The following is a 24,838-nucleotide window of genomic DNA, read 5'->3' on the forward strand; positions in this document are numbered from 1 at the left end:
TAGTGACCGAATCCTACGAATGACAAATCTCAAAAGCGTGTTGCCAATGCTATAAACCACCCTAACTAATAGGTATACACATACTGATGCCCCTTCCCCTTAGTGCTATTAGGGACAAGAATGCATGTGATTTTTTTCAGATGAAAAGGTAAAAGTTGCTTATTAGGTGTAAGTTGGTGGTTTCAGCAACTTTTTTTAAAAGAAAGAAGGCCTACCAGAGACCAAGTGGCGATATCACTAAACACGTGTAGTTTGACCTAGGTTTGAATTCTGGTTAATAGGCTCGCTGCATGGGAGTTTTTGTAGTTTTCCTGATGTATCGCGTGGATACATAACTCCCCCCTTTTTTTCTGGGAAGGAGCGGACGATTCCCTATACATGGAAAGAACTCCCAAAAACAATAAGGTACATTGCTCGAAAAAAAAAAGGAACTGTTCTATATCTCCTGTTCTACTGTGCCGATTAACGAAATTCAGCTTGCGTTTTTCATGTCTCAAAAGCGCGACTTAGGATATGTATTAGATTTTTTTATAGCATTGTTCTAATATAGGTATTTTGACACAAAATCAGACTTTTTCTTAAATAACATAGCAATTTTTTTTCCACATTTCAATTCTGCGACTCAAATTACACCAAATACCAAGTTTTGTGTTAAAATCGCACAAGAAGTTTTTAAAAAATTAGCTCTCAAAATTTTAGCTCAATGTTAATTGAGTTTGGGATATATTTGTTAATCTCTCTTTTTTTATTAAACTCATTTGATTCTTCCTTTCACATTTCAAAATTCAGATTCATTCCAAATAAGTTTCACCCATTTTTTATGGTATATTTTTAAATAACTTTTATAAAGTTTTTACCATTATCTTAAAATAGACGTATTTCTAGTATACCTGCAAAAAATTACACTTTTTTTATTCAAAATTTCGGAAGATATACGTGAATTTATATATATTGCCGCATTTTGAAATTTGTCATATTTGTTGAAAGTGATAAAACATCAAATATGGTTTAGATACTTCGGTAAAATTAATTGAAAGTAGAAACGATATGACTTTTTTCCCCGCTCATGCACAATGTAAAAAAGTAGGAACGAGGTGCCATTTTCGTTCTGGCATAATGGAAGGGAAAGGAAAATTGGTTGCCATATATTAAGAAGTTCACCAAGTGCATTCGTAGCGCAAACTGAAAAATTAAACCAAGATAAATTTTTGAATTTCTTCGTAAATTTTGCACCAAATTTTACAAAATTTAATATCTAGGCATAATTTGAGTAGTAGAATCAAAATATGGAAAAAAATTGGTATCTTATTTCAGAAAAAGTCTGATTTTGTGACAAAATACCTATGTTAGAACAATGCTATATATAATTAATGATATAATTAATGCTCATATGAATAGATATAATTAATGCTTACAGATATAATTAATGCTCATATGAATAGATATAATTAATGCTTACAGATATAATTAATGCTCATATGGTAAAGATACTTAATTAAAAAAAGTCTCATAAATATATCTTGTTTATCTTTGATAAGCTTTTATTATTTAATTGAAAATGCACAGAAAAAAAAATTACTGTTGAATTTATTTTGAATATAATTTTAAATTATTCTTTGATATTTTAATTTGCATTTTTCTTCGTTAGGTTCGAAAACAACACATGGATAGAAATGTGAGTTTTCTTGTTGATGAACTTAAAGTTGTGAGCCGCTCACAAGCAGAGAATCGGGTGTTTTTTGTCTCAGCTAAAGAAGCATTGCAAGCTCGACTAATGCAACAAAAAGGAAAACCAGCACACTGTTTGTAGATCAACTTTTATTTTATTGTTAATGTAGTTTTTATGTAAAAAAGATTACAAATTTTTTCTGTTTAATTCTGCTTTCCTACATTACAGCTGGAGCTATCGCAGAAGGCTTTCAAGCACGTTTTTTTGAGTTCCAAGACTTTGAGAGGAAATTTGAAGTATGTTTCTTTAACTGTTAATAACATAATATTAGCAAACCACATATTAAACTTAAATGGATTTTAAAACTTAACTGCTTTCATTCTCTGTATATCAGATTTTTTGCCCACTTCTAATTTTAGCTATTTCATTATGTTATCACATTTTTGTACCCAAACTAATTCCATGTTATTTAACACATTACCCGTCCCAAAAAAAGAACTCTTGCATGTTTTTGCCTTCATACTTAACTATCCAGTGATTTTTTAATTGTTAAATTAGGTATCAAAACATATCAAAAGAATATCTCCACTTCTCTAAGCAGTAATAAATTGTTTTTTAATCTTAATATGATAAATGTAAGTCTTTATTGAATCCGAAAGCATCTGAAGTAAGACTAATTCGATATTCTGTTGTGTTGCCCTTAATTCTTCCATGAAGTTTCTATTGTTATTGATATATGTACAGTACAGTAATATTGCACAAGTGTTTTCTTTGGGATTGCAGTCAGGTAACAAAATGATTGCTTTCCTTTTATTTGGCCTTAGCTGAAACATTGCATTATGAATCACTCTTATATATAGCAGTGCTGTATTGCTAATAGATAATAAACTTCATTAGTGACACATTAGAAATATTACACAAGATAGTTCTATAACAATTAAATATGAATATTCAGTTTAAAAGTAAGCCCTTCATAGAAACAGTGAATATGCATATCTGTGAGAACATATCTTGCATTTGTGGTAATGTTTGTTGGAAACATAACATTTGTTCACATGCTTCATTGTGGTGTTAATAGTTTTATGACGCTTATTCTTATCTGTTATCTGGATGATAGCAGAAATATTCATTTTCAACTCTTTAGTGAGGGGTATGAGCAGAGTTGTTTTGAAACATCCAAACAAAGAATAGTCAAGGCTGGTAAGCACTTGAGATCTTAATAATTATTTATAATTCCATCACAAAAAGCTTGCTTTCAGCATCTTTGTGGTAGTCTGAATTCATTCACTTGCAGAGTGTTAACAAATTGTCAAACAATATTTTGGCAAATCTCAAAATCGATGATTATTTCAAAGAGCAGACACCCTAAAGAGTCATAATGTTAACATAGCACACTATTGGCTGAAAACATTGGCACTAAATTGCAAGTATATAATATTGTAAAAGTGTAACAACATCACTCAAATCCTCCAGGATTTATAAGTGTTGAATTTGTGAAAATATCACTTACTATCTCTTTTCTAGATTCTTTAATATTACCAATGGGAAAAAAGATTTTCCAGCAGTAATTTACCAACCCCCCTTTATTATTATTATTATTATTATTATTGCATCCTGTGGCTATGTTAGAGATGCCAGTGGAAGCGATTGCAAAAAAGTGCAATGCTTTTGTGATTTTTATAATTTATAAAATTTTGATTGTGAGGTAGAACTCTGCTATAATTCCTTCAAAGCAAACTCAAATGGATAACATGAAGAAGCTAACAATAGGAGACTTGGTAAAAGAAGCGATGTCATTTTTTACAACAAATGAAACGTGTTAATCTTTTATCTTTGTCTCAACCATATACTATACAGTCATATGTTAGTTTCATTTTCTTGGTCTGATATTATTTGCACTCCCTTAGCTAGTATCCTAGCTATGCCCATGCTTTGGAACATGCTTTTATTATTCTTTTTCAGCCTTTTTTGGAGGGGAGTAGTATTCATTTTTCATAATCAAATATTCTTGTTCATTTTCTGAAATTATTTTAATTTTTTCAAAAAATTGTGTAAAATTATTTAATCATTTTAAGTTTTAGTAATGTTTTTCCAATTTTAAACTGAATTTATATAATGGATGTTTGAAATTTTCAGGAATGTTTGTCAAAATCAGCAGTTAAAACCAAGTTTGAACAGCATACCCAGAGGGGCAAGACTATTACTTTGAATTTACGTAAATTGCTTGATGGTGTGCATGAGAAAGCCACTAAATTAAGGTAAACTCTTTTATTTATTTTACTAAATTTCTTTTAACTACATTGTATAATCTTCACTACTACATATGATCATGTTGAAGAGAAATCACATTTAGATTCTTGAAAAATGTTTACTATCCTGAAGTGTGTTAACATCAAAATTTCATGTGATCATCCCAATGTAATGTTTCTTCATGTTGCAATATTTTATTATCTTCATTTAAAAGATTTTCCAGAAAAACTTTTCAATGCCTAAAAGTCTTGATAACTCTTGGCATTTCTTTTAGTTCTAAACTCTTTTCTAGAATCTGAAGTGCATTTCATGTTCAGCAACTGTTCACATATCAACATAGTCATTAAAATCTTTCCTATTTTTAACTACTTTTTCTTTCCTTCCTTTCTTTTTTGAATCATATCCACAATATCTGCATTGGTTCCCCCTTCTGTTCATTGAAATTTTTTTATTAGTGGCAGTGTACTCCATAACGAATCTTGTAACTTTCCTCTAGTGTGAAGAAAGGGCATGAATTACACCTAACAGGTTTTCTTGGAGAAAATAAGATCTCCCCCCCCCCAAAAAAAAGGTCTTTTATTCATGGCTTGTTAAACACATGAAAACAGTCCCAAAGAAAATTCATTATGTTAATTTCCTGTCATGCACTTTTGACTTCTATAAATTTTGATAGTCTTCCTCTTCACATTGACTTTTCTGCAGCAATATTTGAAAACTTTGATAATTCCTTGATCTATAGATTGAAGAATAGTTATATTTGTGGGTAGGAATCAGTTTTTCTATTCTTCAATATGATAGTACTCAAATGTGCAAAAGAGTCATCTAGCAAAAGAAGAATCTTACCATTTTTCAGTTTTTGCTATTTAAAACTGAAAATAAATTTTTTCAGTTGTAAGTTTTCAATTAAAAAAATTGTAAATCTATTTGATTTTAAAAAGTTTGCAGGGTTTTCATTTAAACACATTTTGAGTAGAAAATTTTCAATGAAAAATGAGCGAGGGCCTTGCTCATTTTTTATGTCAACTTCTTCAAAATTAACTTACTTTCTGTTCAGTGATGCCCGGACGAAAAGTGGGAAACAATAATTCGTCACCATCAGGATTTGGCGTTTAGATCCCCAATCCCAGTCGCTCTTTAAAAGGGGAAGTATATGTGGTATTTTCTCCCTCTTTCCAGCATGCCTTGGGCGTTTTAATGGATTTCTCCATGTGTAACGAGCCAGTTTTCTTTAGAACATCTTCCACGAAAGCAACCCTCCCCATAAGCAGATACCCCTCGAGGGCTTTGCCATAATTAAATAAACCAACCAAGCCTATCATAATGAACGTATCTTGCCTCCATTTAACAATCATGCCTTTTTGCTTCCAGTATCTTCTATTTTTGTACCCTTTGCTATAATCAATTCTGAGAAGTGTTGGAAGCATTCTTTAAACTTGTAATCAGCCGTCTTAACAAAATAGTGAAAATTGTCAGGAACTATTCAGTGATTTGACCGTAGCAATAGTAGCTCTATTCTTGAGAAGTTTGTAATAGTAAGTAATTTATTACATCAAATAGCTGTTTCTATTAGCCCTCTGAGCGGCACAGGATATTAGATCCATGAAGAAGACTGTCATTTAAGCAGTATGTATTAATTGAGTTTGTATAATTACTTATTTTAGTCTGTATTTTCATAAACTTACATTCATTAAGATGGTATTTACGTTATTAAAAAAAGTAAGAAAATATAATATCTTAAATTATAAGCTAATATATGCCAAGTTGCAAAACTTCTGATGGTCAAATAATGCCGGTCATAATGCTTAGAAGGTTAAACAAAAGAGACTGTACTGATGTAAAAACAAAGAAAAAATTACATTATTATTTTGGTTATTTTTATCTTAACTATAGACATGTAATCCTAATATGCTATATTTATCGTTATTACTGGGAAAAAAAATTCTGCCTTTTAAATTATGGTGTTGTTCAATAGAATATAATATCTAGCTTTCTGAAAAATACTATATATGGCAGTGAAGTGGAAAGCAAGTAGGAAAATGTGCAAGCAGCTCAAATAGCAAGTCCAGATAGCTCAAATAAATCTATACTATATTTTGTATCGTCTGAAAAATATGGGGGGTTATATAACTCCCAAAATGCAGTCAAATGATGATATTCTATATTTTGTACTGTTCTGGCAAAAAGCGCATACATATATTAAGAAATGCAGAATTATTTATTGGAATAATATTTTTAGTTTAGATATAAGTTCATCATAGCTTTATTTTTTATTCAGTAAGCTATTGTTCTGTTTAATGCATTGCTTTTATGAATAAAGTCGCATTTTTAATGAATTACAGTATTCAGTTCTTTGAAGTGGCTGCAGTGGGTTTTATTCTCATTAAAGAATACAATAATGTGCTGTTATTTCTTATTGTGTTTAGCTTTCATATGTAATGTTTTACATGAAGTAGTGATTTATTAGGTTATAACATTTGATGAAAAGCTGAAATTTTATTGCATTAATATTAATTACTGCAATTGAAAGGTGTGCATACATTTCAAAAGGAAAATTTTGACATATATGAAAGAATTTAGGTAAATTTTAATTTGCCAGTTAATGAATTTTTGTAATAGTTTTAATAAAAGAAATATTGTAAGAAATGTTTGAAGGTAAATAATGATAAGCCATGGAAAACTGGGTGTTCTTTGTTTTGCAGGTAAGATTTGTTGCTTTTAATACATGAAAATTCTAAACTTTTCCAATGTAATTAATGCATAGCTAAACAAACTTCCAGGATTTAAAATAATACTGAATTTTTGAGTAAAACCTAACTATTTGTAAATGAGAATGTAAATTCATAATTCATGTAATTTTATTAATCATTGGAAGTAGTTTGTTGGTATTGTGTTAAAAACATTTTTTAATTTAAAATTGCATTTTGTATTAGTATAGTTGAATTTGATTGCAGACATGTATTTTAGTCAACTGTGCTGTGTAATTCTGACATTTAATTAGAACTAGGAGGAAAGTATCAAAATCTGAATCAATTCTAGCGGAATAGGAGTATCAGAAGTTTTTATGCACATGTGATTTTTTATTGTGTACAGGGGCATATGAGGGTTGTAACCCCCATAAGAATTGCTGTATAAGTGAAATTTTAAATAGATCACTTTTAATAAAATAAAATTTTTGTTTTTATTTAAATAAAATATATTTACATTTTTGCAATTCATGGATTTGCTTTCATAAAAATGTCTTAAGTTTTAAAACAACACGGAATTGAAAAAATATGAAAAAGAATCAATATTGCAAAAACATAATTCTTGAATACTAAATTTTTTTCCTTCAAAAAATGTTTTGTTCCATGTATTGTCAAGAACAATTTGGTGTGTTTTCTTTTAAGTAGAGCAGAAGTTAAGTTACTTGTCAATGGAATGCTGTATGCAATATTTCTCATGTGACCTGTTCATTCATTTCAGTTTATTTGTGCTGAATTCATTTGAGACAAATTCATACATGTTTTCAAAGGACAATAAATGATTTTTTTTTTTTATTAAAAAGACAAATTAATGACTTTTCTTTTAACAAAAGTTCCAAGTGAGGAAGACTTCCAGAAGTTTCAAGGACCAAAAGAAATGCAGACAATCAGAGATTTTCCTCTTCCCAAAATCAGCTTGCCTTGTCAGCATAAAATTCTTTGAGAGTGGAATATTTGGGAAAGAAACACTATTTCTTTTGTAGAATCTGATGACATTGGATTATATGTTACTGATAATTTAGGGGAAAGGAATTCAGAGAAAAGAATTCAATTTTTACAAAATGTGTGGGTTCCAAGCTCAGATGAAGCATTTCCATTTCAAGGAGAAAGTAATTTAAGATTACAGCACAGATGATTGTACTGTTTTAAATGGCTGGCTTACAGTTGCTCACAAAATGGAGATGTTTTGTAAAGTATGTGTTTTTTATTTGCATTTGATGCAGTTGATATTGGAAATCAGAAATTGGAAAAAAAAACTTGTGAAACATTATGTCAATAATTATAAAGATGCTGTTGAAATATTCAATGAACATGAGGCTGCATTGTATCACAAGGATTCTGTGCAGGGCAGAACATTTATTGGATGTTGCAAGTGAAAAACTTGAGCTAACAAGTTTTCAATTGGACTCTGCTATGGAAAAAAATACATGTGTAACCTCAGCAATGTAATTTACTAAACAAGTTGTCGCTGTTCTAAGAGGGATGAGAAGTAATTATGTGGAGGCATTCAGACATATGTTTATAACAGTGCAGCAGTTTTCTGGTGATCTGGATATTGAAATCACCATATCGAGTTAAAAGATAGAGTCAGCGATGCAACGTAAAGCTCACCAGTACAAAATACTTTCAAATTGCTTTTTGCCATTCCTTGATTATTTTATTAATGAAATTAATGAATGGCTGCTAAACCACAAAATGTTTCTGGAAAGTTTCATGTATCTTCTTCCAGATGCTGCCCACTCTCAAGTGAACTTGGAACAGATGCAACATTTAGTACAAAAATACCTGAAAGATACCCATTGCAGTGAGCTTATAGAACTGGGAGAGTTTGAACTGTGGTTTAAACAAGTAGCCAGTTTGAAAAAATCACCAAAATCTCCTGTATGTAACACTGAACATTTTCCAAGAGTAAGAAAAATTCTAAAAATCTTAACCTTTCTTACTGCTTCAAACGAAAAGTTTCTCTTCTCTTCGGTACTTGAGTTCTACTTGAGAAATATAGTGAGCCAAGATCAAGTGCACTTGCTAACATCATGGTATTTCTGTTAATGCCAAAAATATTTTGAATTTTCTTAATCAGAAGAAAAGACACGTGACATTTATTTTGTTATTAGAACTAGGCGGAAAGTATCACAATCTGAATTAATTCTAGCAGAATAGCTGAGTATCAGAAGTTTTTATGCACATGTGATTTTTTATTGCATACAGGAGCATTTGGGGGTTGTAACCCCCATAAGAATTGCATATTAAAATGTAGTTTTTCTTCACAGAAATTTCTGTGAAAATTATTTTAACATTTATACCTCCTTTTCAGAAAAAAGTAATTATTGAAATCTCCTACTTTATATTAACATTCTTTTCACCTTGAAAATAAACAATAAAATTTTAAAATGGAATTTGTGATATGAATTGAAGTGGGAGAAAACACCCCAACCCCCGGAAAAAAATTTTCTTAAGCCCGACTGTGTATAATTAAATACCATGTAAAATTATTTTAATAATTAGAACTGTTTGTTTTGAGTCAGTATTTTTTACACAAAAAGAGTTGGATATTTATACATGTTATTATTTTGTATTTGACTCCTGAGAAAGTAAAAATGCATAAATATATTTCAGTTACACAGTTTATCAGGTGTTTTATGTGGTGTGTATTTTTACTTTACGTAGTTTATGTCATTAGTGCATTGGTTACTTTATATTTTCCTTGAAAGCAAGTGAGGTGTTGTATTTAAATATTCGAAATCTCTAGCCTTCATTATTAAAAAACTTCTATATTAATTTTCACTTCCATGCTAAATAGATTTTTTAAGAAATGTAATGTATGGTTTTAAAATTAATTTAAACTTTTCTTTGAGAATTCTATTTATACTTTACATAACTATGCTTTGTCTGTTTAGGGCCCAAAAGATGTCCCTTCGGAAAGAGCAGTATGATCGGTTAGATTTTACTCAGCAGCAACTAAATATTCTAACTCAGGAAGTGAAGCATCAGATTTGTCATATAGTTGAAACTGTGGAGCAAAAAGTTGCTGGAGCTTTAAGTGAAGAAATTCGAAGACTGAATGTTCTTGTAGACGAATTTGAGAGGCCTTTCCATTCGGACAGCCTTGTATTGAGTGTTTATAAAAAGGTATATTCGTCCTTGATTAGGTGAATTTTAAATTGAAAGCATTTATCAATTAATAAATATTTTTTTTAATTATATGCAAGTTATAGTATTTTTCTGAAATAATTGAATCTGCGCTATTTTTAAGCTTTATTTCTGTGTTAACTATTTGGAAAATTTAAAAAAGTATATCATTTATATCATTTAGGAGCTTAATAGTCATGTGGAACAAGGTTTAGGTAGCAATCTTAGAGGAAGATTGTCTAGTCAAGTTCAAATGGCTGTTGAAAGTGCTCAGAAAGATATGATTGGTAATTAATGATTTTCCTGTTTATTATTATAAATATGAACTACATGTTTTTCATCTAATATTTGGCTGTTATTATTTGGTATACATATTTATTCAGTTATTAGGTTAATTGGCTTGTATAACCTAAAATTGGACATCACTGTGAGCTGTAAAAATGTAACAAAACTGATCATTTTTAATCACAATTGTGATTAAAGGATCTGTGTGTGCTTAGTTCTCTAGATGAAGGCATGACCTTTATCCAGACACAAGGTTATTTTTGTCACTTAGTATATGTTAGTTTGTGATTTAAAGTATTTTGCTGTCTTACTTTCTTTGATGATATAAATTTAATCTTAATGGATTGGAGTTTATTAAAACAGAGGCTAAATTAAGTAATTTTTAATTAAGCTTATAAATGCTGTTTAAAAACAGTTCTTTGTGAGAAGATCCAAAAAGACATGCCACTCAGAAGATTAAGGCTTTGTGGAGCATCATCCAGGAATCCAGATGCTTTCCAGGGATATGTACAGCTTTTGGAGAAAATAGTATGAGAGGAGAGTAACTAATTCTAAATTTCTTCCCCAGGGTTTCTTGTAAACATCAAGTACGTAAAATATACATATCATGCAGCATAGTAGGAGTTGGGGAGATAAGTACAATATTTTCCCTTTCAGTTTGGTTGTTAGCACTATTTTAAGTAATGATACTAATAATATAATAATTAGAGCTTTGATATGTTTTTGAGAAATGATATGATATGGATCTATTTTTAATGAAGTGTAGAATCTTGTATGCAGAATATTGCAAACCTTTTTCTTAAAATACATAGAGCTTCTCTTTTTTTCCCTCATCAGTAATCAACCTAATTGAGGCCCATTGGTGTAGTGGCTAGTGCTTCGTGCAGCAGCACCACATGTCCGGGGTTCAATCCCCGGGCTGGGCAGGGCTGACTCAGCCTTTCATCACTTGAGTGGATCGATAAAATGAACACCAAGTTCACTTGGCAACTTAACACCAGGGGGGGGGGGGTCCTGCAACAAGCTGACCACTTGTTCAGGGCACTGCAGGCCATGGCCCACTAGGGCTGTTGCACCGAGTTTAGTTTAATCATTCTAATATTGAATTTTCCCTCTTATTTCGCATATAGAAATGATTTGTTGATAACCTTCTCTTTATTCTCTTTACTTAAATATAAAACAGTGATTAGATAAGTCACATAAAACTTATATATTAAATAACTCAGCTGTGTCAATTTTAAGGAGATAATGCTGCCCCAGATGAAAAATATGCTGCAATTCATATTGCCCTAACATCATAAATTTGAGCAATTCCCTTGTGAGACTGATCTAACTGTCCTTTCAACTATGTATTCTTTAATTTAGCCCTTTCAGATTTCTTACATTAGGCATGTAGATAACTAGGAAAATGTTTCAAAATTGAAACTTACATAATCTGAGGATTTCTCACACGCCAAAATTCTCTCCGTTTGATTAACTGGGGTGTAATAACAAATTTCGTGTAATGTGGTAGATCAGTGTTTCTCATACTAAGTCCTCGAAGCCTACCTTTGTGGTTCTCCTAGATTGCAAGAAAAGAAAAAAAGTAAAACTCGGATCAACTGCATATTCCATACTGTAGCTGAAAATCTCAACATTTGGAAATAACACTTGCCAGTCATCTAACATTTTTTCTCCCAGGACTAGCATTTTGTGAGTAAAATCTGGCTCAAATAAATACAAAGTATCAAAAGCAATTTAAGTCTGTGCTGATCTCAGGCTTAAGCTTACCACCATACATCCAAACACAGAACAGTTGTGCCAGAATCTGCTGTCAAATCTTTCTCATTAATGGGAGAATCAATATTGCATCTAAATATTAGTTCATAAGATTGAAATTTCCAAACTCTAATTGCTTTGAATTATTAAAAATATAGTTTTCTTCTATTAAACTAATTACTTAATACTAGAATAAAATTTAATGAGTTTTAATAAACTTTGTTTTTAAAATATAAATATAGTGATAGTAATATATGCTAAAATAGTATTTCTGAAGGGGACTAGAGTAAGCTGGTCCACAGAATATTCAAATTTATAAAAGTTATCCTCATTTGAAAAAAAGTTTGAGAAAATGTGATAAATGATGATCAAGAAACTGGAGAAAATATTCAGCAGATATACAGTTGGAGCACTTTCTCATGGATCATCTTCATTTAAGCATATTTTGTAGAATAATGCAAATACCAAAATGGGTTCATTTGGTAATAAGCAAATTAAAAAATTGACGCAATTCTATGATAAATTTTATACTGCGTATTTGTTAAATGCATTAAAACAGTGGGGTCATATTTTTTAAAGTAAATATTAGTTTAATTTATTTAAATACTTGTCTTTATTTTTTACTCTGAAGATAAAACAGATTGTTGTAAAGCTGTACATTGAATCTTATTTATTGATTTATTTATTGAAAAAACTATTTTCAACTCATTGATACTATATAGTACTAATGACATGAGACTACTTATCTTAGTATAGTTATATCTAAATTAATATTTGTATATTAATTAAATTATATTAATATAGTTATATCTAAATTATTTTGGAAAACCAGTATTTTTTATCAATGAGAAAATTATATAATTTACTTTTGTTGCTATAGATCGTATGTCTTCTCTGATACCTCCAGAACATCGCCCAAAAATGATGAATGTTTTACCTCGGCATAGTTTTGAAGTACTTTATCGTCTTAATTGTGACAGCTTATGCTCTGATTTCCAGGAAGATTTAGAATTTAGATTCTCTTTGGGGTTAGTGAATATTATAAAATGTTTTCTTGGCCCCAGCAGATCTAAAAAGGTTCTTGGAAAATCAGTTGAATCAGTGAGTATAGGAATTTTTTAGTTCTTTTGACTATTAGAGAGCAAAATATAGTTTCTACCCCACACCAAAAATGTTTGATTTAGTAAATTGTTTTCAAAAATGTCGTTTAGTTTAGATTTAATTTGCAGCTCAGTAATTTTAATATAACTATCTATAAATATTTGTGTTACCAAATATTACTACTTGTAATATATTTGTGTGAGCTTATTCTAAAATACACTGCATTTGTGCATTTTAAAATTATTATAAATGTTGAATATTATAGTTATTAAAATCATATACATAAGGTAATCTAAAATGTTCTTAAGATCCAAAATGAGGAAGAATTTATCTTGTCTTTTTCCACTTCATGTAATAAAGAATAAATTTAGGCTACATTTTTTATTATACTATGTTGTTACTCTTTATGTTCATCAGAGTACAAGCTATTCATATAAGCAGTGGTAAATTTTAAAGACTAATACAGAAATAAATTATTTTTATATGTTATTGGTACAAATTAGTATGTTAAAATTTATTTACACCTGTGTGAATGGAGTTATTCATATATCTTTTGATGATATCAATTTACATGTAGTTTAAATAATTAAATGAAATTTCATCACATACTGACTGAAAGGAAAATTGGCATTCTGAAATTTACTTATATTGTTTGAGAAATGAGTGATTTTTATGAGTGACTAGCCACTTATGTTCAGCTTCCTAAAATTATTATAGAAAAGAAAAAATGTAATGATAGTGTGAAAGTTAGTGAAATTTTATTGGATCTGGCTAGTATAATATAATTAAAATATTTAATGATTTTAATAAATTAAAAGTATTGCTTTTTTTTTTCATTGCACTAAATATTCATAGTCAGTCATTCCGTACTCACATACAGATTTTAAATTATTTGTTAATAGAGACAATAAGAAAGAACATGGTTCAAGCAGCATATTTTCATAAGTTCAACTAATATTTTTAAAGTGTATTGTTACATGCATACAGATTCGTAATAGATTGAATGCACACACTCCGATTTATTTTATCAAAAAAAAAAAAAAAAAAAAAGAGAGAGAGAGATGGAACTTTCCCCCAAAATAATCGTACATTTCTGCACAATATCACAGAGTACAATCAGTAGTTACACTTCAGACTACTATGGACGTTAAACACAAAAGGCAGTGCAAAGCACAGCTAAAGAATGAAGCTAAACCAGACATAGTAGTCAGAACTCATGCTAAGCTAACAGCTGAAAACAACAACTGGGAGCAGATGATCTCTACCGCCTTATACTCCCGCACATCCGCCGAGATATTTCTACTACTACTCGAAATTTCTGGAAGGCAATATGAAGGCAGAATTGCTGTTACAGCCAATATAGTGATCAATTACATTTACTCAATTACAATACTTATTACAGTGATACAGAAACCATACCAAAATGTTGCCAAGTTTGGCAAGTTCTCCTCAAATTTGGCAACAAAAATTAATTACTGTAATGTAATGTATTAATTAATGTAGCCAGCTTCATGATATTTCTCCAAATTACTGAGAAACCATGTACTCAGTGTTAAACAGTCTTGCCCCTGAATTCCCCTTCTCAATTACATATAACTGCACTAAAATCATCTATCTATGTACAAAATTCATAAGAGTATATAAATATAATTATTATTTAAACCTGTTAATGGAAGTCATATTTTTTGTATCCTTATTTCATAAATGATTTAATATTACATCCACCATGTCAAATTTTTCAGGTTCCATGGCCTGTACCCAGCACACCACAAACTCCTAGCAATGAAGTACAAGTTATTACTCCAGCTCCAGAATATCTAGCTCTTCTTCAAAAACTAGCACTTTCATCCCCATCTTCTCAGACAGCTGTTGGCATTTTAGCTATTGGTGGTTTTGTATGTTTTATTTTCTACTATCTGGCTTTGTATTTCATTTGAAAAACTGTGTAATATATGTAGTGTAGCTTTATTTCTAAATCATATAATGGCAAATTTGCTATTACAGTTATATAAAATAATTTAACTATAAGTGCTGCAGGAATAAATGCTATTTTAGAAGTTGGCAAAAAAAAAAAAAAAAAAAAAAAAATGGAAATTGAAATTTTAGGAAAAATTTAATGACTCAAAAAAAAATTGTAGAGGAAAAGATGTATATTGGCAATTATAATTCATTAATATCATTTTTTTATCTTTGTACTTAATTATAAAGAATTTTCAAAATTTCATTCTAGCTGATAAATAATGGTTGCAATCTGTAGCTAAATTATTTCTTTCTCCTGTTTGATGTTTTTATAGTTGCAGGAAAATATACATAGCTGTGAAAGGTATGCTTTTAAAAATCATATTCTATTTTATGCTGTTATAAACATAGGTGAATAATCAAAATTGAGTCGAAAGCTGTGTGATAATTATAAGTCTTAATAAAGATTCAGTGCAAGAAAGCATTCCATTTTCAGTGCAAAATTTGATTTTAATATCAAAAATGGCCATAAAAGAATTATCAATATTTGTCACAGTTGCTTTAATTTCTTGTTCCAATTTCTGTGTGTCATTTTATTTTGGTGGATTCGGAATTTAGACTCGATAATCAATTCACATTTCAAATGCAAATTGCAAAGCTAAACATATATATATATTATGCATTATATGTCTTTGTACGTAACTAAACTTGACAGTTATAAACCTTTTGTTCTTTGAACAGTTGATGTTTAAATAAGGACTTATTGTTCATGAGATTTTGAAGGGGAACTAGTGGACATATTCTTTATGAAGGGAAAGTTTCATTTTTGATTTTTTTTTTTTTTTTTTTTTTTTTTTTTTTTTTTTTTATATTTATGTTTCGGAAAGTTTAATAAACTTTAAATTTTTTAATAAAATTATTACTGACTTTAGAATTGCAACTTTATTATTTAATTTTTAGAACTCTTTTAACAGTAGATTTTAGCTGCAAATAATTCTTTTATTTCTTATTTATAACATGTAGTGTCATAATCATTTCAGTAAATATGCTTACACAGTATATTGATTCTTTTTAATGATTACAGCTTATGAGAGCTGTTGGTTGGCGTATCATTGGAGCTTCACTTGCCATTTATGGTCTGTTGTATGCCTATGAAAGATTAACTTGGACAAATAAAGCTAAAGAAAGATCATTTAAAAAACAGTATGTAAACCATACGACTAGAAAACTGAGACTTATTGTTGACCTTACTAGTGCAAATTGCAGTCATCAAGTACAACAGTGAGTTTTTCCTTATTTTAGTTGAAAATTTAAATGTCAGCCTTTCATGTAAAATTCAGAAATGTGAATTAGTGTTTTGTGATACAAATTCTTCAAAATTTAGTTTTAGTTCTTGGGAAGAAAGTCAGAATGTTTTTTATTTTACCCTAAAGTTTTATTTTTGTTTCAATTGATATCAGAAATGTTTTCATGTTAAAATGTAGCTACTTGTTTTTCAGGAATGAATATGATGCTTATTTGATAACTTCTTGTGATGTTTTACATATTTGAGGTTGCTTGGGGTGTTATGTAATACAAAATGTTAGAAATAATTTAAATGTCAATTTCATGGCAGTTTAGAAAGAATTCAGTTTCATGGCAGTTTAGAATAAATCTTTTTGAGAAAGGTCACCTGAGTTAATTTATCTGTTCATTTTTCACCATATAAGTAGTTTTAATGGAAACATTAAATTCTTACTCTTGTTTTTGTCAATATTTGATAATGGTTCAAAATGATTGATTTCAGTAAAAATGGCGATTTGTATTCATAGTTATTGATTAACAACTGAAGCATGAATGACAGCAACAAATTGTAAAGCTATTAAATGTAATCAAGCAGTGTGTTAAGCTATTAGCATAACCGAAATTAGCAGAGCGAGATTTCGACTTGATAAGGTCCTAAGCCAGTGCTCCGCAACCGGTGTGCCATGAGTAGGATATAGGTGTGCCGCAATCAAATACATGTATTTGACATTTTGCAATTTTTTATTATGTATTTAATACACAATGACAATTTTTTTCCTTAATAATGTCTATTTTAAATGTTTTTATACATTTCACTGTTGTGTGGTTGTGTGTGTGATTGTAAGTGTGTCAGCATTTGAATTTTTTCGGCACTTCCTTGATAACTCGGAACTCTTTGGTGTGCCACGAAATTCCAGAAAGGTTTTTTGTGCATCACAGGTGAGAAAAGGTTGCGGAGCACTGCCCTAAGCTATTTGAGATATGGAGCCCTTTATAATATATTTTAATACTATTTATAATATATTTTAATTTTTGGGAAGCCTCCAAGAAAGTAGGGGCCCTAAGCTATAGCTTGTGTAGCTTATATGTAAATCCGACCCTGGAAATTAGAATAAAAATTAATATAAATAATAAAAACTTTTGTTTACTGCAATGCTGAAAAAATTCAGCTGTGTTGTGGCTAATGTATTTATTTTACAGAGTTAAGCAAACCAGTTTGCATTGATAATTACATTCTTAAATAGATTTCAAATTCATTTCTGACTCTCAACCATATGAAAACATCTACTGTAGACGTTAAGCAAGATATTTTCGGAGTTTTATGCATTTTGAGCCATTATGATTATAAAAAATGAATTTCAAGTCCTTTATACTTCATGAAGAAACTAAAGTGCTGTGCGAGAAGAATCAAGATCTTGGAATTTTTTCCTTTTTCATGTTTCATATAAAAACATATTAAATGCTGTGCACCAGAAAGAAAAACTCTTCTAAAAAACCAAATTAATGGAAAATCTCTGAGAACCGTTAACTGATTGTGGTATTCAAAAATTAAATGTTAGTTGATTCCCCCTTCAAAAGCCAGTATTGGAATTTTTCCTATATCATATATATTCTCTTATTTTGAATTTCACTGCTGTACAGGCTTAATTTACATGTCCAAATCCATATTCAGAACACTTAAATGTCACGTCTGAAAATTGCATCCATTTAATAATACTAAAAGATGTATTCAAATCATACTGCTTAAAACATTACAGAGGAAGAAGACTGGATTTAAGACTGAGAGACAAGTGAATACAAAATGGAAATTCTCCTTTGTTCAAACACTTAAACTTTGCTGATGTGAAGACCTAGAAAATTTGTGTTCACCACATTGATGTTAAAAGATGATAAAAGATTAGGAGCAAGAGTGGGCTAACAAGTAGACAGGAAAATAAAATCATATAATATCTTGTTAATTCTGTATTTTTTGGGCGGGTTATTGTATCCCCCCCACAGTATAATGCATCATGGATTTCATATATAATTCTTTTCAGTATAAAGCGTTATTCTTATATCTTAGAATTTTTTTATTTTATTGGTTGTAATATTATTAAAAGTTATTGTCTTCTAGTATATTGGGCTCACCAGTGACTGAGTGGTAAAATCACTGAACATTGGTGATTTGGTCCGGACTTCGTATCCTGGTGAGCTGACTGACTGCTTGTGTTTTTCCCCTTGCATAATATATGTATATGAGCCAGTTTCCCTTTGAAAGTCTTGCGTGAAAGTACCCCTCACCTTAGGCAGATAGCCCCCGTGTGCTTTGCTGTAATCAAATAAATCAAAGTTCCAGTATAGGTTGCAGGAGAGAAGCCCGAAAGAAGTGAAAGAAAGAGCAAATCTTTTCCATTTCAAAATAATATACTTCAATCTAAATAAATATGATAACTATATTTTTAATGAGAAAACTACTGTTACATAAGCTGATTCTGATTATAATATAATTTTCCTAAATGTAAGAAATATGTAGTAGTGTGCAAAAAAACAATTGCTTTGTATACTGCTATCAGTATTTGGCACAGAAAACAGTAACTGCAAACAGTAACTTTCACAGTTGAAACTACAAACAATGCATATTTATTGCATTTCATGAAGTGGTGTCCCCTCCCCCCAAAAAACAGCCCTTTAACACAAATAGTGGCAAAATGGTACATACATGTAATTCAGCTATCACAGTGGAAAACAGGATTTGTAATAATGTCACTGCCGCTAATATTTAGTAGGCGCCCTCATGGTCTGTTGATGTCTGCCTCTACAACTGGGCATTGGCAAAATTAATTTTCCTGTACATTCAAGGGGTATTTTATGATGCTAAACTTGGAAGAGTACTGCCTTAGTGATCCAGATTTCTTGTTCAACACTTCCTTACTCATCTGGTTTCCATAGGTTTTTATCTAGATTTAAATGTAGAGTATTACTAGGCCATAGTAAGCTAGGAATATTACAGTCCCACAGCCATTTTGTTACCTAAGTAATGATAAATAGGTATAAAGATGAAAAGAGTAATGTTATTGATATGCAAGTATCACATGCATTTTTCGTACATGTGATGCTTACCACTTTGTCTCTGTACTGTGTTGCTGAATCATCCTGGAAAATGCACTCAAGAAACTGATTCCTGTTGATTTTAAATAGTTAGGTAAGAGTTGACCCATCTCTAGCTACAAAAGCACCTCAGTCCATTAGAGAAATCTAGACCATTTGAGATCATTAGAGTCTAACCTTATACATAACACCAGCCAGATCTAAATTCTTTATTGGTTTGGCAGCTGTCTGCATAGACAGTTGAGGTTAAATTTCAAATTTAGTTTAATCATGTTTAATAGACAACAGCTGTTACATATATCTATAGAAAATTATTTGATGTATGCTTTCCTATAATGGAAAAAATTCAGAAAGGTGGCACAAAAATATGGAAATTTTTCTTTTAAATTTCTTTTTTAAGCAATGTAGCTTGTAATTGTAAAATAATTATGCAGTATACTTTTCCCAGGGTATTTTAATTTTTTTTAAAAAAAGGAACTGCATTAAATCCAGTAAATAAAAGCTGTTCTTGGATAAGGGTTAGTAAATAGTCTTGACAATTAATAATGCTTTATTAAAGAGCGCTGTGAGTTGAATAATAATGAAGATGTTTATCTAATGCTGATTTATTTTCGTACACAACATTTAAAGTAAAATTCCCTTCCACTAAATAGTGTCTAGAAAGTGGCTTTGTATTTTATTATGTTTCTACTGTTAAAAAAAGGGTTTTAAAATTTTCTTACCAGAGAGCTGTCAAGTACATTTGCTCGCTTATGTCATTTGGTTGATGAAGTCATATCTGACATGCAAAATGAAATAGGTGTTTTGGATCAAGATACTCAAAAGCTAGATGAATCTAGTGTTGCATCTCGAACTTTAAGGTTGGTATTTCTTTTTCAATTTATTGAATTGATATCTTTATTTGTGAAAATATAAGATAGATGTGCATTTCAGAATTAAAATCATGTGTAATATTGAATTTCAAATTGATTTTGTATAAAAATTGTCTATTGAAAGGGAATATCCATATGTAAGTAAAATAAAAATTAAACCATGCGAATGATATTAATCGAATGTAAATCAATTTACATGAGTAAAAACTCGTATAATTTGAATGATTTTTCAGTTAAGAACATGGAAATTGCACAGAATGTTTATTTTGTCATGCCTGACATACTTTCAAAACTCAGAATTGCTTATGTCTGGGGAAAAGGTTTAAATAAGAACATAGGAAATATTAAAGTTGGAAAGTAAAATATTAGTGTTAAACCTTTTAGAAATACATAGAAAAAAAAACTGAGATTTGTGATTACTCCTACCTGATGAATAGTGCCTTGAAGTTTCTGGAGAGTTCTAGGCAAGGGACTGCAGTAGTGGAAGTCAGCATCCTACACATTGATCTATCTGATTTAAATCCACAGAGTATGTGGGTCATTCCATCTGCTGAGGATTCCTTCTCTGTTAAGAAAATTAGTCTAGTACAAGGCGATGAGACAGGCATTATCATCTATCAGGGGGAAATTATTTCCCTGCTTGCAGCCCTAGGCAAACTGACATAAAGATTAAGAAACTTATCTCTGTATATACAGTCAAATACCGAAAATGTGCATTGCCTCTCAAAATATAAACATTCATATTCAGTTTATAGGTTCCGGAAACCGCAACACTGATTATGAAATATCAAAGAAAAAATACTTACCGAATAATGACGTCATAATTATCGAATAATAATGAGTCATAATGGAAAAACCAAATTATTGACATCATGATAAAAGTTTCTTTCCCTCTAATCTGCATCAAGGTAAAAAAGCAGACGATTCACTCAACTCTTCTTTCAAGTTCACGATTCACTTTGTTGTATTTTCTGAGCTTTGTTATCTCGCAAGATTTATTTAGTGCTGCCTTTTTTTTATCCGGATATTTTGTGGATATTAAGAAGAATTAAGAATATTTTAAAATTCAGCCCTTTTAAATACAGTGACAGATAAGAAATGCACTCATTATTTTTTACTACTTGCAACGTTTGAAAATGTAAACACATTGCATTGATGGTAATGCAAAAAGGGCAAATTCTGCAAAAGATGGATGCAGGTGCTACTCCTCGGTTTAGAGCAGAATCGTATGGAATTGCAACACAATTGTGTACGATATATGAAAAAATAAAGAAAAGCTGTTGAAATTTTACAACAACAGTGATTCTAACAGCAGAATCCAAAGCTGGAAATGGCTTTTCATAAGGCGAAATCGGCAAACCTCTATGCTGTGTACATATAATACAACGAATAATATAATCAATTTATGTATGTAATAATAATTTAATGCATGTAATAATTTATTGCAATAATGTATATAATAATTTAATTAAATGTATCTAATACACCTTATTTATTTTGCACTTTTAGTCTGAATATTATGATTTATCTTTTCTGTCTTGAAATCCGCACAACCTCTGGTCCTAAGCTTTGCGGATTTCTGGACTTCTACTGTATAAGCATTCATAATTGCACTAGTAAAAGTACGTAGGTCAGTCTGCCATTCAAATTTGCATGTTTTTGTTTGTTTGTTTGTCTGTTGCAATTGTTTTTCCCCCTCCGGATTGTAACCTGACTGGAATCACTCTCCAAATAAAAGTAAAATCTATCAGCAAAAAAAAAAATAAATTACGAATGGCTGCAGTCTATATTATTCCATAAATCCAGAATGATCTGTGCACCACTGCATATGAGTGCATTTTGCTGGAGTTCATGGAGGACAAACAATAGGTTTCCCTGCTTGTAGCTGACTATGCAGCCTTTCACTAATGGAATATCTGGATATTCAAGATAATGCAGTTCTAGCAAACTATTTTTTAATCCAGACTGATGTCAGTTATTCATTTCTTTAAGCAGTTGTTGCCAAATAATAATCCTGAGAATCTATTGTAGTGCATTTCTTAATTTAAATCGATTGTATACATGCATTGCTAGTACCTTAAAACTTTCATACCAATACATTATCCTCTAGCTCTGTTACAAGCTACAATCAAATATGATAAATACTAGATAAAGATAGCAAAATATATTGTTGTTATGTCTTAATAAAGGGTTAAATTTACAAATATGAAATGGCATGTTTAACTAAAAATATGAATAAAAGAACTACTAAGGACTACTAAATGTAATCTTTAGTTAATTCCCCCCCCCAAATGTAAATTATGCATGAACAAATTCATCCATGGGCAACTCTAAAGCAAAATTATGCATGAGCAACTTTAAAGCATGAGCAAAAGCCCTGATAAACCATTTAATGATTAAAATGATGAAATGTGACATTTCATTGAATGATATAATTATTAAGTTGGCATATATTGATTTTTAGCCAATATCAGCAGACCTGAGTGCATGAATCATTTGCACCTTCCTAACAAACACTTTTTTAAATATGTGAAATATTATATCTAATTGATACATAATAATAGTATGATTTTTATATGTGCAAAAATGTAAACTTTATGCAACGAAACCAGTGTATTTTAATTTTTCTGATTAATTTTTAGAGTCTCATAGAATATCTTGTATAGTTTCTTAAGTCCAAAAAGGAATATTTCCTTTTTTATAATTATTAAATGGAATTCAGATTTGAGTCCTAGCCATAAGTTTTGCAAATAATTTATTGAAATTTCAGGCTCAAGTTCCTGTTGCTGATGTCATTAAATTGCATTTTAATAGTGGTCATTTGATGTTTAAATAGTATTTCTCCCATTTGCTAATATGTGCTCTGTATTAATCTGGTGAATAAATTTCTTCATATGTGCCTGCTATAAGTTACTTACCTTTCTAGAATGAAAATATATAATTCTTATTGTGAAAATGGCTTTGATTTTAATTTAACTTATATTATTAATTTGATGTACTTGTAATGTATTCATTTCAGATATCTGATCTTAAATTTATCTACTTTTTATATTAAACATTATTTAATTGTTCTAAAACCTCATTTTTTTTTCCTTTTTTGTAGGAATAAAGCTGATTATTTATTTAGTGAATTAGAAACATTTAGTGAACAGTATCTGCAGTATGATCAGTGAGAAACTTAGTCATTGTTTGCAAGGTTGTAATTAAAATCTATTAGTTGATCGTAGATAATATATGCCTATTCATCATGAAAAGATGCAATCTGTAGATAACCAAAGAGAAATCTTTTGGAGATGTGTATAAATATTCACTTTATGTACAGTTTCAGTTTACTTTATGAAAAGGAATGTTATTGCTTTTCTCAAGTGTTTGCATGCATTTTTATCATAAATATTTTCTTCATTCATAATTTGTTTTAATAAATCTAAGATAAAAATTAAAATTGTATTAAGGCAGTTTGAATTTTAGCTGCCAGTTTCATTTTATATAATATTAGACGAATTTCAGCTGCCAGTTTCATTTTACATAATAGTAGACAAAAGATAAGTATGTTGCTATCAAGTAGTTAATGCCTCAGTCTACTTGTTCTTTCTGAAATTGTACTACAACATAAAATTTTCATTTTCCAGTCATATGTCTTAAATTATTTATTTGCTAGTTTTACTTGACTTAGAATCAGAATTTTAAATTTAATGGTAATTTAATATTTATTCCTTCCTGTGATATATTAGAGACATTGATTTAATATGTAATTGTTGTATTTTTTCAAATTATATACAGAATACCTTTTTGATCAGTTGTAAATTGAATGTGTAATATGTACTTTTTTGTGAAATATATCCTCTTTTTAAATTCATTTTCTGAAAGTGTATATTTAAATACTTATATAAAAATTATATCTATAAAATATGTAATATTTTATGAACTAAATGTACAAAATATTTTTGTAAATTTTATCATTTCTTTATAGAAGTGGCCATATATAAAATAATCATATTGTGAAAAGATAAATTTTTAAACAAAACCAATGAGTTACTTTTTGATGTAATGATTGGCAATGCTTTTATTAAGGCAGATGAATAGCATAAAATTCTTCTCGTACAATATATATTTTTAAAGTTGCATGTTTGTTCAAGTAAACTTAAGTTTTCTTTTTATTTATATCAAGAGTTAATTGCATTCCGAACAGGTTTTACTATTTGTTGAAGTAATAAAAATATTTAAAATATATCGGATGTAATTTTTCTTTGATTCTTTTTCTCTTCTTAGTGAATGACTGTACAAATTTGAAATAAATTGTGTTACATCTATCTATATGAGTATTTAATAAATATTACAGGTCATCTGAAGGTGATAAATATCATAATATAATAAGCATCTGGTAAATGGTTGCATCTGGTTACAGATCATCTTAATGTAATAAATATCATCAAATAATAAGCATCTGTTATGTAATAAATATTATAGATCATCTGATCATTTTTGTAATAAATATTACAGATCATCTGAATTACTTAGTCAGTTGCATGTGGGAAAGAATTATAACTCATGAAGTCTTTTTATTATATATTTAGAATTGCACAGTAGAATCTTATAGAAGAAAATTCATCAGATTTCTGGAAAGAAAGTTTCTAGAACATACGTAGTGTTCATATTGAAAGGTCTCATTTGATTCTTCGTAAAGGCATAGTTGATCGATTATC

At 29.7% G+C, this 24,838-nt stretch overlaps 1 protein-coding gene across 3 annotated transcripts in view; it reads left to right on the forward strand.

Annotated features, from left to right (window-relative positions):
- Marf (Mitochondrial assembly regulatory factor) overlaps positions 1–24,611 on the forward strand; it is a 58,433-nt gene extending 33,822 nt beyond the window's left edge. For all 3 annotated transcript variants that reach the window (XM_085816057.1, XM_085816059.1, XM_085816058.1), the window contains 10 exons: positions 1,649–1,802; positions 1,898–1,965; positions 3,806–3,927; positions 9,558–9,789; positions 9,974–10,076; positions 12,713–12,933; positions 14,676–14,828; positions 15,977–16,173; positions 19,989–20,123; positions 23,239–24,611. In XM_085816057.1, the coding sequence (XP_085672183.1) occupies positions 1,649–1,802; positions 1,898–1,965; positions 3,806–3,927; positions 9,558–9,789; positions 9,974–10,076; positions 12,713–12,933; positions 14,676–14,828; positions 15,977–16,173; positions 19,989–20,123; positions 23,239–23,308 (1,455 nt within the window). In that variant the 3' untranslated portion in view covers positions 23,309–24,611. The remainder of the gene's footprint in view (positions 1–1,648; positions 1,803–1,897; positions 1,966–3,805; positions 3,928–9,557; positions 9,790–9,973; positions 10,077–12,712; positions 12,934–14,675; positions 14,829–15,976; positions 16,174–19,988; positions 20,124–23,238) is intronic.
- Positions 24,612–24,838: the final 227 nt, after the last annotated feature.

The sequence above is a fragment of the Stegodyphus dumicola genome, chromosome 4 (assembly GCF_044657685.1).
Source record: "Stegodyphus dumicola isolate Sdum_Otavi_A_Nest chromosome 4, ASM4465768v1".
NCBI lineage: Eukaryota > Metazoa > Arthropoda > Arachnida > Araneae > Eresidae > Stegodyphus > Stegodyphus dumicola.